The 20,992-nt window shown below is 49.0% G+C and overlaps 1 protein-coding gene across 2 annotated transcripts in view; it reads right to left on the bottom strand.

The window, feature by feature from the left end:
• The window catches only part of NAIF1 (nuclear apoptosis inducing factor 1), a 104,255-nt gene that overhangs the window by 26,279 nt on the left and 56,984 nt on the right, over positions 1-20,992 (bottom strand). For both annotated transcript variants that reach the window (XM_069609103.1, XM_069609102.1), the window contains exon 2: positions 16,328-16,790. In XM_069609103.1, the coding sequence (XP_069465204.1) occupies positions 16,328-16,769 (442 nt within the window). In that variant the 5' untranslated portion in view covers positions 16,770-16,790. The remainder of the gene's footprint in view (positions 1-16,327; positions 16,791-20,992) is intronic.

The following is a 20,992-nucleotide window of genomic DNA, read 5'->3' as shown; positions in this document are numbered from 1 at the left end:
CCGTTTGTAACTCGGTCCTGAACCTTTGCGTTACCTAACTGAGTCCGTCTTGTCTTTTGTCTTTGTGTGTGTCCTGAGGCCTGCAGGCATGTGGCGCAGTATATACAAATTCTAAATAAATAAATACCATACGGGTAGGTGAACCCATTGCCCAGGGAATTATGGAACAACCCTTAAGTCTGTGATACAAGAGGTAAATGCTCTTTCAGAAACCATTTGAAGCTCCCTAGGGTTGGGATCACTGCCAGATTTAGACTTCGCCCAACACGGTGACCCAATCCCAACAGAGGCCTTTGGAAGGACTATGCTGGAGGAACAGGGGTGGGACCACAAAGGATATTTCTTCTTTAAGAAGAAGCAGTTATTATACTGAGATACAATGAGAGGGAGGAGCCATTGACAGGTAGTTCTGAAATTGTCCCACTACCACCTGATGAAATGGGCACAAAGGGGTAGGCAAGGCCCAGGCCCAGGTTTTATTGGCCCGGTGTATACACTGATGTGAAAAACTATGTGGTGGCCTGTGAGATATGCCAGAAGGCCACTGCCCTTAAATCCTGGGTTCCTTTACAACATTTGCCTGTCCGTGTTGCTCCCTTTTCATGCATAGTGATGGACATCATGGGTGCACTGGAACATCCAACTTGGGTAAAGAAATATATCTTAGTTTTTGTTGAATATGCTACTTGATACCCCAAGGTATTTCCACTAAGAAACAATACTTGTCAACATATATTGACACCCCTTATTCCTTTCCTCTCCCAAGTGGGGTTCCCTAAAGATATACTTCCTCATCAAGGCACTACTTTTATGTCCCGACTCATGCAAGAGGTCAAAGACGTGTTGAACATCAATAAGAACATCTGTCTACCATCACTAGACCAACAGTCTAGTAGAGCGCTTTAATGAGACCCTAAAATGAATACTAGGTAAATTGGCAGAAACAGAGTACCGTAATTGGGCCCAATGATCCTGTTTGGCATTTTTGCTGTCCGGAAGACCCAGCACCATTTTTTTCTAGAATAGGGAACTGTCATAATAGCAGTAGGGTCAGGAGAAGGATTTCTTTAATTTAATAAAGTGAATCAGTTGGAACCATGTCTAGTTTTTCGCCCCTTGTGCCTGACCTATCACATAACCCAAAGTGTAATCAAAGCAAGAGATGGAAAACAAGCTAAAAATTGCATTCTGGAATAGAATGCAAAGCCAAAGAGAAGGAAATCAAGTAAAATGCTGCATTCTGGGAGAGAGTGCAAACCCAAAGCATATCCCAAGCAAAAGACAGAAAGCAAGTGAAATGCTACATTCTGGGGGAGAGTGCAATCCCAAAGCGTAACCCAAGCAAGAGACAGAAAGCAAGTGAAACGCTGCATTCTGGGTGAGAGTGCAAACCCAAAGCATAACCAAAGCAGGAGACCGTAAGCAAGTGAAATGCTGCATTCAGATAGAGAGTGCAACCCCAAAGCAAGAGACGGAAAGCAAGTGAAACATAGCATTCTGGGAGAGAGTGGAAACCCAAAGCGTAATTAATGCAAGAGACAGGAAGCAGGTAAACACTGCATTCTGGGAGACAGCTCAAACCAAAAGCTTAACCAAAGCAAGGGAGAGAAAACAAGTGAAACACGACATTCTAGGACAGAGTGAAAACCCTAGTGTAACAAAAGCAAGAGGCAGAAAGCAAGAGAAACACTGCATTCTGCGAGAGAGTGCAAACCCAAAGCGTAACCCAAGCAAGAGGCAGAAAGCAAGAGAAACACTGCATTCTGCGAGAGAGTGCAAACCCAAAGCGTAACCAATGCAGGAGACCTAAGCAAGTGAAATGCTGTATTCAGGTAGAGAGTGCAAACCCAAAGCAAGAGATGGAAAGCAAGTGAAACGCAGCATTCTGTGAGAGAGTACAAATCCAAAGCACGAGACGGACAAAGCAAGTGAAACTCAGCATTCTGGGAGAGAATGCAAACCCAAAGCAGAACCAAAGCAATAGACGGACAGCAAGTGAAACGCGGCATTCTGTGAGAGAGTGCAAACCCAACGTGCAGAGATGGAAAGCAAGTGAAACGATGCATTCTGGAAGAGAGTGCAAACCCAAAGCATAACCAAAGCAATAGACAGAAAATTATTGAAACGCTGCATTCTGGGAGAGAGTGCAAACCCAAAACAAGAGACGGAAACAACAAGTGAAACGCTGCATTCTGGGAGAGAGATCGAATCAAAGGTGTATCCCAAGCAAGAGATGGAAAGCAAGTGAAACAATGCTTTCTGGGAGAGTGCAAATCCAAAGCGTAACCAAAGTAAGAGACAGAAAGCAAATGCACAATGCATTCTGGGAGAGATAACAAGCCCAAAGCATAACCCATGCAAGAGGCCGTAAGCAAGTGAACTGCTGCATTCCGGGAGAGAATGAAAACCAAAAGCAAGAGACGGAATTGAAAAAGTGCACACGTAAAACATAGCCAAAGCAAGAGGAGGAAAGCAAGTGAAATGCAGCATTTTGGGAGAGTGCAAACTGCGAGGAACCAGGAATCAGACATGGACACAGAGGACTCATAGTGGTTGCTATACAATTTTATTTAAATAATAAAAGGGTTGGGGAAAAGCCTAGGAGGTGTAGAGGAGCAGTTGGGTGCATTATCCCTAACTCCTGCCCGTCGCTGCCGTCATACTGGAACAGTAGGAGAAGGGCTCTGTATGTGAGCCCATGTGTTATGCCTATACCACATTGAGTGTACGAGAGATGACATGCACTCAAACAGCCGTATCGAATGGACCCTTACATTGAAAGTGTGGAAGGATGTCAGTATCCACTGGATATCATGGAGCGCCGAGTGAAACCTGATGAGGGCAGAGTGATGTCATAAAGAAGCTGTACGAGGACAAACTGAAACAATATGAAAATACTTAAGAGTAATGATGTAAGTAAAGGGATAAGATAAACATGTATGAAATAATAAAGCAATCATGAATACAAAATAAGATAAAGTAACTTGCTGACCAATAAGTGTAAATACGCAGCAACGCAAGGAAGAAAAGACACATAGAAGCTTGCTATGGGGAACATACAACGTGGCTAGGATGGCCATAGGTGCAAACTGGACGCCGGCTCGTGTAAAGATTCAATTCAGCTACGTCCGAGACAGACCAGGGCTGCAGAGTCAGGAGACGCTGGAAGAACAGCTTTGTGTGCAAAACAAAGAGCAGTCTGTATTGGCTGGGGATCAAGGATGCTATTTGAAGAATGGCTGCAAAGCACAAAGGGAGGCAAATGGATAAGTCATGGACATACTACATATTTCTCTCAGATTATTGAAGAAGGAAACATCTGCAGGAGCCAAGTATTGGACAATTAAAAGTGTATAAATTCTATACAAGGTGCAGCGAGCAAGTCTCTGGACGCCAAGAGGAGCAAGAACACTCAGTATATTCTATCAAATATCAGTAAATAGGAGGTCAAAATGGACACATTTGTGGTCTCTTCATATGGTTTTGAGTGGAGTAGCCCCATTTTGCTGCTGCTGTTATTGTCTATATTTTATTTTGTTCATGTACTTGGTAACAATCATCATGTGATCTACATGCGATTATATATAAAGAAGGTGTGTATGCACTGTACCAATCAAATTCACTGTAAATCGGATGGACCAATAGGGAGGTGGATTGACAGCACTCATAATTCACTGGTGAACGTTAGAACTTGAATAAATGGGGTTGTTCGCGTTATGGCTTATTTATAGCACACCTGTGTGAGTATTAAGCAAAACTCATCCATTGTCTTTGTGTAGACTGGGTCCAGTCCACGATGGATGCCGTATAACACAATGGACAATAGAGTGTCAGTATTGAAAGTCATCACCAGCAAATCTATATACGCACACAAGAGGGCCCATACTCCGCTTCAGCGTCGGCAGCCATCACTGTGGCAACCGACACGTGCATCGGAGCGCAACTGAGGGGATACTAGCGCCCACCGGTCTACAGGTAGGATTCCTTCAAAGAAAGATGAGATGGATGACCGATAGACATGTTTGCATGGACGAGTTTGTGGACGCAGTTTTCTCTGACATTTTTTGCAGTTCAAACGCGTGCTTTACAGCGCATTTACACAAAGCTACAAACACGCTGAATTTCCACAGACTTCGGTTTGTTTTAGAAAGAAGGAGTCAAGCGACGGGAGATTCCACTACCCATTGGTGTAAGTGGCGTTTTTGTCTGGTGATTAATTATATTATAGTGATTGGCATAAGAACATTGTTACTTTATAGTGGCCGGTAGCTGTTGTGTAAATATATCTACGTTCAAAAACGTACACTGCGATAACAATTGGCCAAGGACTCCTGGCTGAACATTTGAAGGAATTTCTGCAAGCTCTACAAGTTTAACTAGAGCACCGCGCTTGCGGTGAGTATAGTCATCGAGTATTGAGTTTTACATTCTTTCTTAAACATTGTGATCTTTATTTACATCGGAGAGGTCGTAGATGACAGGCTCACTTCTTGTGCTTTACTTTGTAGGTGGCGAGGCACACCGCCGATTCAATGTATAATATCTTAACAACTATTCACGACAAGAGGATCACCCAGATCTGCCGGAGAAGTACATTTTTCCATACACTTTGGGTCAGCCAAAGGTGACCAATTGAAGGGCCACATCCGTATATAGAATGTGGCATTTTAATATGACGAAGATAATGGTTTGACCCTTCGGGTCAATAGAATCATTAGATCCAAGAGAATACTTGAGGTCTCACCATAGTGAGCTGTATACTTACAGATGACACCCGCTAAACCAGTCCTCATGAGAAGTTGATCCACACCCTAACGGTCATTAACCATATAACTCTGGGGAGCATAATATTGTTGTACATATTGTTGATTTAACCCATGGTATGGATGATTATCTGGCATCTTAACATGTCTATATCGAACATTGGTAAACATTGGGGGTCATTCCGAGTTGGGTGGTAAAGGAAAAACAATGCCGGTAAAGGATTACCGGCATCGTTTCCCTTTACGGCCCATTCTGATCCACCAGACCGTTATTTACGGCGCCGTAAATTACGAGGCCGTAAATAGCGGTTTAGTGGCGCGCGCCCGACACTCCATACCGAAAATAGCGCCATGGCGTAAACCGGAGCTGATCCAAAGTAAAGCGGACATGGAAAAAACGGCCTCCACAAGGCCGCTAAGTACCTTACCGCCATGGAGTAAATACTGGCATCGCCGAGAAGGTGTTAAGAACCATGAGCAGTGTTTCAAAGAGGCACAGGTGCACTCAATCAGCACAGGTGGAGGCAATGGAGTCTGTCACAGCACAAAAGGAGCACACCCACACACCACACCCCCTCTCACACCAAGATAATACCAATTGTAGCAGCATTCCTGGAGCTGGAGGCCCTGCTTGCATGGCAGCAACTACAACAACAGCAACAACAACAACCACAGCCCCCACCACAGAGGATACACAGGAGGAGAAGGAGGGTGAGACAGGCCCAGCATGCCCTACCAGTGCAGCCACCATTACCACGCCGGCAGCTCCCAATCCCCCGCATCGGAGCCACCCCCTTCAACCTCACACAAGAGCAGATCCACACCCTGTACCGGCTTGACTGGGACACCATTACCACCATAGTGGACCTGATACATGACGACATAGTGAGCCGCATAGAAATCTGCACTGCCATCCCCCCTCTACTGAAGGTAGTGTCTGTGCTCCACTTCCTTGGCACAGGCACCTACCAGCATACAGTGGGGCACATGCATGGCATTTCACAGCCCATATTTTCCCGGATACTCAACCAAGTGCTGGATGCCCTCCTCAACCACACAAGGGACTACATATCCCTACCACGGACTCCCCAGGAGATATATGATACCAAAGTTGCCTTCCATGCACTGGCAGGCATGCCAAATTGCATAGGTGCCCTCAACTGCACCCACGTTGAATTGGTGGTCCCGCATGCCATGGAGGTGCCGTATCGCAACCGCAAGCAATACCACTCCATCAACGTACAGATGGTGTGTAATGCCAGTAAAGCCATCACACATTGCAATGCCCGATACCCCGGATCAACTCATGACTCCTTGGTCCTGCGGAACTCAACACTACCACGCTACATGGAGCGCCATGCTGGACGACGTGCCTGGCTACTTGGTGAGTAACCTGAATGGGCCATGGCAGTGCATTGGGGCTGTGAGTATGTTGTCTGCATACTCCACCTGTGTGGGAAAGGGGGGGGAGGGGATGCATACTCCACCTGTGTGGGAAAGGGGGGGGGAGATGCATACTCCACCTGTGTGGGAAGGGGGTGGATGCATACTCCACCTGTGTGGGAAAGGGGGGGGGAGATGCATACTCCACCTGTGTGGGAAAGGGGGGGGGGATGCATACTCCACCTGTGTGGGAATGTTCACGCCAGTGCACGATGAGCACCTCACAGAACACTGTGCCCTAAGACAAGTGACACGGCACATGACCACCTAACCACACAGTGCTGAATCCGAGGCGACACCTAACACTACATGACTAACAGGAAACCTGGCCAAATACCAGAACACATGTACCACTCATCGGCGGCCCTTACACACCGTAAGGGCATCCTGCACCATGCAGTGCAATAGCACCATGTCGCTGACTCCTGCATCACAACACACAGGACAGTCATCCCTGGGAGTGCATAGAAGTGAGTCTAACAGGGATCCCACAGCGTGTCACTGGTCCTGCACCCCCATAGGATTGCTGCAAGTCACCATGGTAGGGATCAGTGCAGAATGACGAGTATGCTACCAACCACAGCCAACACCCCCCTGTCACCAAATCTCGCGCATGAGATCAATGAATGCAGTCCAACACTGCTGCATGCATATACGACGCACATGCAACAAGACGTGAGTGCACACCATGACCCATCAGGAAGAAGCTACCCCCTCCATCATTCCATTGCACAGGACACATAGCCGGGCCAGTAATGGGGTGACTGTATCCTGGGACATGTGTGCATGGCCAGTAATCACCTGCTGCCATGTGAGACTAGTACAGTTCTGCACCATGAATGTACAAACACTTACCTTCATTCCACTCTCATGCAGGTGATGCTGGCTACCCTTGGAAGCCGTGGCTCATGACCCCGGTCCGCAACCCACAGAACAGGCACGAGGAGGACTACAATAGATTCCATACCCGTGTACGGGTGGTGATAGAGCAGACCTTCGGCCTGTTGAAGGCACGATTTCGTTGCCTCAGCCGGTCGGGTGGGGCACTCATCTACAGCCACGAGAAGGTGTCCAAGATCACCATGGCGTGTGTAATGCTGCACAACATGTGCATCCGTTGGAACGAGCCACTGCCCCCTGACGTGGAACTGCTACCACCAGATGATGATGAGGGGGAGGAGGAAGGAATGGCAGGACAGCATCACGGTGCCGATGCACAGGAGGGACGTTCCGTGCGGCAATCATTGATCGGACAATATTTCTGACTCACAAGTCAGCTGAGGGTGTGAGGATGACAGGACATTGGGCACTGGGTGTGGGGATACATGTACACCATGCACTGTGAGACATTAAAGGACACATGCACAATGATCAATGTCCACTCTGTTTCTTAGGGATGATCAACCAGTGTATTGAGTAATAATGTTCAAACGTGTACAAGAAAACCTCCACGCTCACCCCCAGCCCCTCCCCCTCCCCCCCAACTCCCACACACACCCTCACCCCCTCCCCCTCAACTCCCACACACACCCTCACCCCCTCCCTCTCCCCCCAACTCCCACACACACCCTCACCCCCCTCCACCTCCCCCCCAACTCCCACACACACCCTCACCCCCCTCCCCCCAACTCCCACACACACCCTCACCCCCCTCCACCTCCCCCCCAACTCCCACACACACCCTCACCCCCCCTCCCCCTCCCCACTCAACTCCCACACACACCCTCACCCCCTCCACCTCCCCCAACTCCCACACACACCCTCGCCCCCCACCCCCTCAACTCCCACACACACCCTCACCCCCCTCCACCTCCCCCCCAACTCTCACACACACCCTCATCCCCCTCCCCCCACAACAACCCCACAATAGTCCCATTGGTACAACATAGGCAACATGTGTGTGCCAGCATGGTCAACGTGCACTCCCAGAGCCAGGGGGATCCATGTCGTGGCGGCGCAATGTACGCAGTGAGCGTCGGACCGGGCTGGTCTGCGTGGACGAGCTTTGGGAGGGTGGGTCCACCCGCTCGGGCTGTGGTGTGGGGTGTGCTGCCTCCAAGGCATCTGCGATCCAGCCCAGCACCTCGCAGAGCCGGTTTGTGTTCGCCGTGATCACCTCGCCCAGAGCCTGAAGGTCATTGTACCACTCCAACCTAGAATCACGATTGTCCCTGATGAACTCCTCAATGAGGCCTGTGAGGTGCTGGGAGGGCAATACATCCGTGGCCGATGTGGCCGATGTGCTTGGCAGGCTTGGTATTGGGCCTGCAGGCCTTTCCGGAGTGTCTGCAGGGGAAATGGATTCAGGACAGGCAGGTTGTAATCCTTGCCCTGTGAGCCCTGGGATGTCACTCTCCCCGGAGTCGCTGTGTGCCACCTGGCTGTATGATGGTGTGTCAGGGGTATGGGCAATGTCATTGGTATCCTCCGCGTTGGCTCCGGAAATTGATGGTGGGCTGTCTGGAACATCGAGGAGGCACATGGCTGCATGCTCCCCAGCCACACTGGACTCCTCTGAGTGCAGCGTGGGGCACGTGTCCAGCGGCACTGCAGGCATGGGTAGGGGTGCAGGTGGGGGTTGTGCACCCTCCATGGGGGTTGCAGAAGCAGGTGGTGTTGCTTGTGTTTTTCTCCTGCTTGCAGGTATACATTGGCCCCTGCCTCTGCCCCTGGAGGTACTGGCCCGGGTGCTTTCCTGGTCCTCGCTGTCATGCCCGCTGCCTGTGGGGGGGGGAAGAGAGAGACGGCATGAGCAATGATTTGGGTGTCAGCATTTGTACATGCCTATGGTATCACAATGGGATTGCAGCGTTTTGTGGACATTTGGGTGGTGAGTGGGACAGTGATCTGGGCTTAGGATGCTAAATGCATGCAGATGTCTGGGTCACTCATGTTGGCAGCGTACTGTGATGACTCACATTCACAGTGTTTACAATCACTGCCCCGTGTGCCTCACAGATTCGGCCTCTTTGTGTGGGATGGGCCATATGGGTTACAGCCTTGCACCTGACATCAGACTGGGTCCCACTTGTTACGGCATGATTTCATTGGGGGGTGGGGAGGGGTTTGCCCAGCCCTTGGCAGTGACTTACATTAGGAATGCATGTTCTGTCTTGAATCATGACACTCACCTCCATCAGCGGATGACGCTGCACTGCACTCCATTTTGCCAACCCCTTCTATGGCTTCTGTGCCCATCATGGCCGCGCACGTTTCCTCCCACGGCATCATTTTGATGGGGGAACTTGGCCCTCCTCCTGTCTCCAGGGCCTGACTTCGGTTTGCCGAGAGGATGGCCCGCACCCGGAGACGGAGGTCATCCCACCGTTTCCGGCAATCCTTGGTGGTGCGGGGGGTGTTCCCTACAGCGCTCACCCTCTGTGCTACCAAGGCCCAGATCTCTTTCTTCCCGACGACGGTGGGCCTACGCATATCACTGCTGAATACAGTGTCTGCATGTTCGTGCAGGGTGTCCACCAGTATCTGGAGCTCATCCTGGGTAAAGCGCTCCTTTCTTATGCGTGCGGCCCCCTTTTTTAGTGCTTTAGGCATGATGCTGGTCTCGAATGCCAATTTCTCTCTTCGGTATATGCCTCCGGGTCCTGTATGGAGAGGATGGCAATGGATTGTGATTTTAAAGATGGCCGCCGTGCTCCTTCCCGTTCCTGTGCGGTGACGTTTTTTCCGGTTCCGTTCTTTACCAGTGACTGTAAATAGCGGAGACCGCTATTTACGGTCAGCGCTGATTACTCCATGTCGGTAGTGTTATGTACGGTGCATTTGTTGGCGGTAAGGGCTTTGGGGGCACTTTTGCGGCATGGCGCTAACGTTCATTACCGGCATGGCGGTAAGCGCGTGCTCGCGAAGTCAGAATAGGCCGATTTTTACAGTCTAGTGCCAGCACGGAAACGCTCTTAACGCCCTGCCGGTATTCCCCTATACTTATCGCCCAACTCGGAATGACCCCCATTGACAAAAAAAACGTATAGTATACTTTTGTGTGATATTGTTTTCCGAGTCCAATTAGGCTCAAGAAGAAGAGGGAACAACCTCGAAACACATCAGCTGTATATATTGGACACCTGGAGAATTTTGTATATTGATTAAATATTGCCATTTTATTTACTCAGAAACGGGTTAAAAAATATTTATTGTGCAAATATCCACTATATTTGAGTACTACTATCCCTATATCATGAATGAATATCTTTAACTGTCTGTTGACAGTATACTATAGTGTGCAGGGGACGGGAGGGTTCCAATCCTGGATCCTCACTTCTTCCTTTTCGTATAATATTGGGTCTGTGCCAGGACCATTTTTCCTTCCCCGCACCTTAAAATTCCTAGACAATTAATATTGACTTTGTAACCTAAGAAATTTTCCTGAATAATTGGTGTGCACCAATAACCCTCCCTTTTGCTTTGTGCTTACACTCCCTTGAATCTCCCAGAACAGAGAGCAGGCTACAAGATCAACTACAGATGGGAAACTTTGGCTAATGGCCGAACTGATTAGAGATGGTGGACTAATTGGAAAAGTAGGGAGTAATCTGACGTGATTCAAGCACCTGGGTTTCGGTTTCCTTATGTGCTGCTAGCCGATCTGAAAGTCCAAGGTTGGGTGAGAATGTCAACCAATCAGTGGGTCTATGGATCAACCTGCTATACAATGTTGCATAAACCAATCCGCTGATATTTTATTCGCTATAATCAGTATTATACGTATTTAGAGGTAGTTCGAGGTGTGTCTTACAGATAAGAGGCAGCCAATGGAGTACATATCCATATCATAGATGCCGCATATTGGGGTATAAGACCTCTGTGTAAACAGGTTTGTGAGTGTGCAAGCATCAGTCTGATGTTTGCCAGTTGACTCTGCTATATTAAATTGAGAATAAAGCAGTACTTTCCCATATTCTTTGAGTCTGTCCGGTTATTTGGTCTGAGATCTTTATTGGCAATTCCATCTAGCACAAGAGACGCTTCAAGGAACTAGAGCACAGAGGTATTTCCCTACCTCAACCAAAACAAAGGGTCTGTCCTGTGTCAAGATGTTGAAAGCAAAAATATCCTGTGTCTGAAATCCTATCTTAGCCCTCGCATTCTAGAAACTAACTCAAAGGGTGAAGGATGTGTCTTTCATCCTGAAGGTGCACAAAATGTCCAAGTTCAACACAAAGGCAGAACTTCAACCAGTAGATAATGTTCAGAGTCCGGGGAATGACTCCCTTCCCGAGGTTTCTTTACAGCAAAACAAACGTTCAAAGAAACACCTTCTTAGTAGCCCAAAAGGATAACTTCCTCTCCTTTGCGTCACAATTCACTCCAGGAGACACGACTCCCTTGCCCAGTATTCAAATCCTAAAGGCATGGATCTCCTTTCAGAAACAACACAACTTAAGTGCTGATCACAGACTCGCAATGCACCTGGTATACTCTCCTGCCAGGTTCTTTTCCAAATTCAATGCAGTTCAAAACATTCTAAGGGTATGGGTCTTCCTTAGGCTTCTCCTTTTAGGATATACAGTTCTCTTCACATACTTGGCTTTGACTGGTATACTCCCTTGCCAAGACTTTCTAATGCAATTCACTTTACAATGCAGTTCACTGTATACACTTGACTTTGCATGATATACCCTCCTGCCAGGACTTTCTTATGCCGTGCACTATATAACACAGTACACAGTACACTTTGAAACACTTGTGTATAGGTGCATTATAAATGCCATATCATCACTTTCAGTGCAGGTTCCAGACTCACACAGCCCATGGGTTGGGTCACAACCTTCTGTTGTTTATGTTGTGATTTACTTTCCACTCGTGAAACGTTTCTCACACTCTCAATCCACCCCTTTATGGTTTTTTCCAGGCTGTACAGTATCCGCCTTTAAGTGCCCTGGCATCCCGCCTCTTCCCATTGGACTCACCGGTTTGCTGGGGTTGCTTCAGCATCCTTTGCGCTGCTCGGCTACTGGTCGATGATGGACTGGTGGAGCGCCTCGCTTCTGCTTTGCAGCTTGTCAGATTGATGTCGTCTGACAGCCTTGCGCTGCCTCTGGCCCCATTTTGCCTGACCTCTGGTTCTCCAGCATACAGTGAACAACGGTTCCCGTTCGGGTAGCACTGCTCTGGTTTCCCCTTCTCTGTCCCGACTTGCCTGCAGCAGAGCTCTCCCCGGGTCTTCTCTCCACCTGACAGGAACCGCCTACTCCTGTAGGCTTCTCTCTCCCTTCCTTCAGCAGTCAGGGTTTTTTAAATGCCCAGGCAACGCGTTCCTCTTTCCAACGACTAGAACAGTGTTGGCTTCTGTGCTCTGGTGATCCTTATTACTCCATTCCTCTTCCTCGTCCCAGTATTTTCAAATGCTTCATATACATGGCTTTGAAAATCAGTTTTTGTCATTCTTTTGAAGACAGGATTCATCAGCAAGTCTTGTGGGAGGTTGAAGGGAATTATTAGAATAGGCCATCAAGGCATGAGGAATGGAGGGGACATCCCTAGAAGGGAAAGGGGTATACAATGTCTCACCCGATGTCTGCCCCCCTGCCAGAGAGTCACCTCTCCTCATGTGATCCTTTCTTGTATAGCTACCCTCAAGGTCAGGATCAGGTAGCGGCTGCTGTCCCCTGGCCACATGACAAGAGGCTACTTCTGAGAAAGGAGTGATGACATCTTCAGATTCATCACAAAACACACAGTGTAATCAAAGCTGCAGACGGAAAGCAAGTGAAACGCTGCATTCTTCGACAAAGTGCAAAGCCAAAGAGCAACCAAAACAAGAGACAGAAAGCAAGTGAAATTCTGGGAGCGAGTACAAACCCAAAGCGTAACCATAGAAAGAGACAGAAAGCAGGTGAAATCCTGCATTCTGGGAGAGAGAACGAACCCAAAGCATAAACAAAGCAAGAGACTGACAAATAGAACGATCACAGAGAGGTCATGGAAACTAGTGATACATTGAGCTAATTCTATCAAAATATGTTTTTAAATTAACATTTAATTTAAAGGTTCATTGGAAAAGTCCCCTAGAAGAACTAAATAAGTAAATCCAAGAGATAGCCCAAAACATCTAAAAAATGTCTACTAAGGCTGCGGAAGCCTATCTAAGAGAAGGGAGAAATTCTCCTGGTCTTTTGTTCTTTTTTATTCGCACCCGGGCAGGGTGCGCCAACCAATCAGGTGGCTGGAACAGTGGGCGAGAATACACAATCCCTGCCCGCTGTTCCAGCCACCCAAGGCCCTTACCGAGTGGTGCCTATTTTGTACATTTTCATTTTTGTATTGTGGGGAGGCAACCTGTTGCCTCCCCACCCGCCTCCAAATCATCTGTTTCCCCTCCCCCTGACCCCAACATACGTGTGGGACCAGAGCCTTGCACTCCGGTCCCCGATCTCCTCCCGTCTGGCTGCCATAGAAATAGAAAAAGGAATATGTCCCTTTTTGGATTACAGTGGCCATTTTGGAACATGTTTTCCATGGCCGCTGTAATCCTAAAAAGGGACCTATTCCCTTTCCCATTTGAATGGCGGCAGGCATTTTTTTTTTCTCCAACGGGAGATGGGCTTGTGCAGAGCTGATGCACCGTTGGATAAAAAAATATAAAAACTATCGTCACCCTGGTAAATACTGCGGCTGCAAATAGCATTCACGCCCCGGCAGGGGTGGCGTACATTGGCTTTAAAGGCCCACAGCCCGAGCTCTCAGGCTGGCGGGCTGTTAAATCCTATGTACGCCCCCCCCCCCCCCCCCCCCCCCGCTGGGGCATGAAAGCTATGTTAGTGGTAGGGACAGAACAGCTTTGCATTGGACGTAAGACAGACGGTTTACTTCCGACTTTACAACAGACGAGCACCTTAGTTTGGTTAGGCAGGGAAATGCACAGATTAGGGATAGTGAGGTCTTTTAACTTATTATTTAATAAGAGAAAGAGAAGAAGGCCAACATTTGGTTTGTCTCCTTCTGACCTACCACAATCCTTTCAAGATGAATAAATACTTTTGTTAAATTATCGTGTGTGTGTGTTGTCAGCATTGAAAATACGGTGTCTTTTTGCCCAGAGAGCGAACCCTCAGAGGATATCTGAATTTTACCTTTCTACTTAATGGGCAACATCTTGGTTTCAGAGACAAGAAAATACTAAGGTTCCTGCTATAGAGCCCCCCCCCCCCCCAACTGCAGTCCCAAGCTTCAAAAGAAAGAATCAGGACAAGAGGGACATATTGCATAGCTTTTCTACCACTGCCAATGCCATCTCCATCAGAATCTCTAGACTCTGTCTCCTGCACAGGCTAGGGCATCCTTCCTCATCACAAAACATTATGGTTGAATTGGTTAGAATGGGGTGTAAAGAGAAGTGACTGAGAACCAGAACATACATCCGATTGAGGCTCAGCAGCATGCATAGGAGTGTGGACCAGCGGCATGCATAGGAGTGTGGACCAGCCAGATGCATAGGAGTGTGGACCAGCCAGATGCATAGGAGTGTGGACCAGCCAGATGCATATTATTGGGGACCAGTGGCATGCAAAGCAGTGTGGACCAGCAGCATGCATAGGAGTGTGGACCAGCCAGATGCATAGGAGTGTGGACCAGCCAGATGCATAGGAGTGTGGACCAGCCAGATGCATATTATTGGGGACCAGTGGCATGCAAAGCAGTGTGGACCAGCAGCATGCATAGGAGTGTGAACCAGCGGCATGCATAGGAGTGTGGACCAGCCAGATGCATAGGAGTGTGGACCAGCCAGATGCATAGGAGTGTGGACCAGTGGCATGCAAAGCAGTGTGAACCAGCGGCATGCATAGGAGTGTGGACCAGCGGCATTCATAGGAGTGTGGACCAGCAGCATGCCTAGGAGTGTGGACCAGCAGCATTCACAGGAGTGTGGACCAGCAGCATTCACAGGAGTGTGGACCAGCGGCATTCACAGGAGTGTGGACCAGCGGCACGCACAGGAGTGTGGACCAGCGGCACGCACAGGAGTGTGGACCAGCGGCACGCACAGGAGTGTGGACCAGCGGCACGCATAGGAGTGTGGACCAGCCGCACGCATAGGAGTGTGGACCAGCCGTACGCATAGGAGTGTGGACCAGCCGCACGCATAGGAATGTGGACCAGCGGCACGCACAGGAGTGTGAACCAGCGGCACGCACAGGAGTGTGAACCAGCGGCACGCACAGGAGTGTGAACCAGCGGCATGCACAGGAGTGTGAACCAGCGGCATGCACAGGAGTGTGAACCAGCGGCATGCACAGGAGTGTGGACCAGCCGCATGCATAGGAGTGTGGACCAGCGGCATGCATATGATTGGGGACCAGCGGCATGCATAAACAGTGTGAACCAGCGGCATGCATAGGAGTGTGGACCAGCGGCATTCATAGGAGTGTGGACCAGCAGCATGCCTAGGAGTGTGGACCAGCAGCATTCACAGGAGTGTGGACCAGCAGCATTCACAGGAGTGTGGACCAGCGGCATTCACAGGAGTGTGGACCAGCGGCACGCACAGGAGTGTGGACCAGCGGCACGCACAGGAGTGTGGACCAGCGGCACGCATAGGAGTGTGGACCAGCCGCACGCATAGGAGTGTGGACCAGCCGTACGCATAGGAGTGTGGACCAGCCGCACGCATAGGAATGTGGACCAGCGGCACGCACAGGAGTGTGAACCAGCGGCACGCACAGGAGTGTGAACCAGCGGCACGCACAGGAGTGTGAACCAGCGGCATGCACAGGAGTGTGAACCAGCGGCATGCACAGGAGTGTGGACCAGCCGCATGCATAGGAGTGTGGACCAGCCGCATGCATAGGAGTGTGGACCAGCGGCATGCATATGATTGGGGACCAGCGGCATGCATAAACAGTGTGAACCAGCGGCATGCATAGGAGTGTGGACCAGCGGCAAGCATAGGGGGGGAGCAGCAGCATGCATATGACAAAGCAGTAGTAGGCGCTGCAGCACTAAGTCTACTCCAGTAAGTGTACAGTTAAGCATGTGAAGGAAAGCAGTGGAGTTGCAACAGCAGGTTTGCAATGAAAAGAAGTGTATTGATGCGCGCAATAGAGAGTTGTTGATGCATCAGTGACTGCTCCTGCTTGTTGTGATGTGAACATGGCTGCACTTACTCTGACTGAGCGTGACGGTGGTGGCTGCCTCAATGGGCTCCTGGAGGCTTCCAAGTTCAGATGCGCACTCAGCTGCAGATGGAAGGCTGATAATGGTGGCCTCACCCAACAGGTTGCATATACGTTGCTGCATGGGTGTGAGGATGACCGGGGCTGCAGCGGCATCGCCCTCCATGGCGGCCCGCACCTGTGCCACTTTTCGCCGCACTTCGGTCTTCAGATCAGACCACTTCTTCTTGACCTCAGCAGACTGGCGCTGGCACGTGCTGACGGCATTGACGCGACGCAAGATGTCCTGCCAGGCGGTGGACTTGGCCAGCAGTGGCACGCCAGCGTTAAAGTGGTTGATGAGCACGTGCTTCTGACGCTCCAGCTCCTCCACGATGATCTCCACCTCGCGCTCAGAGAAGTTCATCTTGCGCTTCTTGGCCGGACCACTCATGTCCTTGGGTGCCAGCACTCACTGTGGAAAGAACAATAGAGAGGTGAAAGAAGGGCTAGACTGGCCATCTTTTCAGAGCATTATTCCTGCAAGACATTTCTAAAATGTGCACAGGGTGCTAAGAAGGCGTGGTGTAGAAGGAAATGTGGGGGGTTCCTGCGAGCCATGCTGAGGGCCCCCCTCAACCTTGGCATCAAAGCATGGCGGCCTGGACCACCACACACACACACAATGCACAGGAACATGCTGCTGCAGAGGTATGAGCGTGGAAATGAGCCTGGCTCCCGAGGACCAGCACGCAAAGGCACCAGTCAGTAATATTACGCACAGTAAGGATAGCATAAGAAAACATGTTTATGCTGGCTCTCCCAGTTTACGCCAGTATCCCCATCTACCAACATACTCGTGTTGCCTTTGCCACTAATGGCAGTAAACATCTCCTGCCACTGGCCAAATAACACATTATTGCTGCTGTACAAATGCTTGTATGTGGACTTTGCCCTCAAAACCCGTAAAAAATTCAGTGCTACAGTAAGGAACCCTCCAAGACTGAAGTTCTCTGCTTCCCCCTTCCCACCCAAACAGGCCATCTCATTCTCTCCACCTCTTCTCTTCTCTCCCGACTACCTTCCTTACTCTGCTTCCGCTCATAACCTTGGTGTCACCTTTAACCCATCACACAACTTCTCGCTCTTCATCTCCAAATCCTCCACTGCAGCCAGACTGAACCACCTCAATATCAGAAAAATCTGTCATCTTCTTCTTTTCAACACTGCTAAACAGATAATCTCCTCCACGCACTTATCAACCTTTCTCGATTTACCTCCATCTCCTCTGGCCCTTGCCAGATTGGCTGCTTTTCTATGAAACAAAGGGCTATGTATAAACTTCTTATCTTTAAAACTGTCCATGGACTCGCCCCACCCTACCTATACTCAACTCACTCCCTAGAATCCTCCTCCACTCACCTCCCTGTCACCACTGAAGCCCCCTGTGCTCCCTCCCTCTCCTTGCTCCCCTACTCTAGAATGCTCTTCTCCCTCACTGTACTACTACAGCTCTACCACTATTTAAATCTAACCTCAAAGCTCTCCTTCTTTCTTAAGAACCTGTTTCCACACACTCTACACTACTGCATCCCCCTGTTTTCCTTTCTCCCTACCCAGCCCTTTTTCATCACCCCTCCATCCTTAATTCACTTCTGCATCCTCCGACAAATCTTCCACCATCTCTCCTTCTTTCACAGCACAACAATTTTGGCTAGCATCCTCTTCTGCATAGAATTCCCCAATTCCCTCTATTGGGGTACCCCGGCCTATCAGCTAAGAAACCTCCAATGGATCCAACACTCTGCAGCTAGGCTCCTCCTTGCCCTCTCCCTCCAAGAACACATTACTCAGAGGCATAGCCAGGATTGTCTAACAAGTGGGGCCTGAAGCTAAAGTAGTTGGGCCCACCGCAGTGACGTTCACATCTATAAATGGTCACATGGTGCTGCTGAGTGGGTATTTATGCCCACTCTGGCCCTACCCGGTCTACACCTCTGACATTACGACTGCCCTTCGGGTGCTCTACTGCCTTCCTATTGGCTGACTGACTTTCAAGGCTGTGTGCATTACCCACTGTGGCCTCTACAAGACAGGCCTTGAATTCCTCCAAAACAACGTACATGCTACCAACCCAACAGAAACTTCAGATCTGGCTCCGCTCTCCTTGACATCCATTCTTTAAATTCCACTAGAACAGGAGGATCCTCTTTCTCCATCCAGGCTCCTGCACTCCAGAACCCCTCCCGCCCCCCCACTCAGCATCCGCCGCGTAGAGGTCCACCTTCAGGAAGGCCCTCTAAACTGGTCTCTTCCCTTCTGCAACCTGACGAACCCATCCCCGCTTCATGCTTCCCTTGTGACATCTAGGCCGTGACAATATTTACCTCCCAGGGTACCTGCAGAGCAAGGTAAAGTAGCACTGAGCAGACCTGACAAACAGAGTCCATGGCCACATAGAAAGCAAAGAACCAAATGGGACTCAAGGGTATGTATCACACACCACTGTATTGGCCTCTAGCCGCAGGCACAGCGGCCCACCCACACGCATTCGCCTCCATACACTAATCGAAAACTCAACATTTCTGCCATCAGAATGCAGCCAAGTCAAAACTTCAGTCTACCTGGACAGATAACGAGTCTCCTGTACTCGCGCACACTCCTAACCACCTCCCAGCACCCATCTACATGCCTGATCGGCATGGTCAACCTACCAAACTGGCTTTTGGCCAAATGCACACACACATTCAAACATTTCTGACAATTTGTCCATACCTTGGACTTCAGTCCCCAGAGGACTTTCACCCACAGGTGCTTTGAGGCCATACCAAATGGGATAAAGGCACGTTGCAAATGACTACTACTAGTACGCCCTCCACACTCCCGTTCGCATGTCATTCTGTCCTGTCCTTGTCCCCGGTTTATGTTTTCACCTTCTCCTGGTCTCTCACCTCATGGTAAAGGACCAATGTCCTCCGCTATGTTCTCAATGGTACATTTTGTACACAGTTTTGTGCCAGAAATGCATTGCTTTCCCTGTAATTTTTATGAATACATGTCCTTGTTAGGTTGCACAAATGCCTCCGACCATCATATAAGAACATACATCCTATTAGCCCTGCCCTTTATGTGAATTAAAAATGCCATGCCATAGAAAATGTTCAGTCTGTCTCCTTCCCTCCACCATGTAATAGCATTCACCAAATTGGCTTTGCCAAAATAATACCAGCAAACCTTGTAAGAAAACCTCTGTACGCCAATGCCCCTTGCTCGAGCCCAAGCCTTGCATGCACACATTCACAGCCATTCACCTACCAGCCACTCACCCAGTGGCGGCTCGTGATTTTTCTTTTTTATTGGAGTGGCACGAACATTTGCCACAAATATGTCAGAGCACCGAGCATAGCGAGGGAGCCCGAACCAACCAAAGTGGTTTCAGCAGGTGAGTAGATTTCTCCCACCCCTTGTGAACATGTTTGAATTTTTTAATAATGAGTTAAAATGGTGCATTATGGAGCAGACCTCCTGAAAAATAAATTGAGTAAAAAGCCAGATAGTTTTCAATTGAATTTGTATGGCAACTCCATTAGATGCAATTCACCAACAGTGCCCTGGAGCATTTCCCAAATAATGTTCATGATGCCCCTTCCCACAATGTATGCCTCTATAAAAACGTTTTCATGCTGGCTGTGGCCATACATCCATGAATGATAGTTGCACCAATGTATGTCAGTATTTCCATAGAAGGACATACTCATGCTTGCTTAGCACCTGATGCCAGTAATGATACTATAAGAAAACATGTCATGCTGGCTCTGCCAATATGGCAGTATCCCCACGTAAGAACATACTCCTGTTGGCTTTGCAATTACAAATTCCATGCCACAATATGAAAATATCCAAATTGGATGCACCAAAAGGTCTGTCTAGCCAGGTAATAACACTTATCATGCTTACTTTATCAAAGATGCCGAGAAACAAATGCCATGCCACAGAAAGCAATTACTAGACTGGTTGCACCCAAATACCAGTCTAGCCAGGTAATAACACGCATCATACTTGCTTTATTATAAATGACCAGTAAAAAATGTCATGCCACAGTAAGAAATGGCTAGATTGGCTGCACCAAAATGACAGTTGTGCCACATAATAAACATGATTGATTTATCATGAATGGATGGCCATTAAAAATAACATGCTACAGAAAGAACTGGCTAGTGTGATGAATGCGATGGAGTCATCACTCCTTTCCCAGTGGTAACCTCTCTGTGTGGCCAGAGGATGGCAGCCACTCCTCATCCGGACCATGGGGATGGCTATATAAGAGAGGATCACATGGGGGGTGGGGGGACAAATCCCAAGGCATCATCGAAGATTTATCCCCATTTTTCTTTTGAGGATGCCCCATCCATTCTCCATGTCTTGATGGCACATGCTCATACCTCCCCTCACCCACCTAGGAACCTGACTCTTCCCCTCACCCACCTAGGAACCTGACTTGCCTTTCAAAACTACTCTTCCAGGCTTTCCATACTAGTCATCAAGAACTTCCTTTTTCGTAAATGCGAAAGTAGTGGCACGAAGATGATGTGCCGAGTAATGAAGATCAATGGAGGCCAAGAGCACAAGCGGCGCTCTAGTTGTTTCAGGGAAAGTCAATTTACTGGGAGATTTAAA

Source organism: Ambystoma mexicanum, chromosome 8 (genome assembly GCF_040938575.1).
Source record: "Ambystoma mexicanum isolate Mex_15411 chromosome 8, UKY_AmexF1_1, whole genome shotgun sequence".
Taxonomy (NCBI): domain Eukaryota; kingdom Metazoa; phylum Chordata; class Amphibia; order Caudata; family Ambystomatidae; genus Ambystoma; species Ambystoma mexicanum.
The sequence above is the reverse complement of the archived record's forward strand: the minus strand, read 5'-3'. Positions and strand labels throughout refer to the sequence as shown.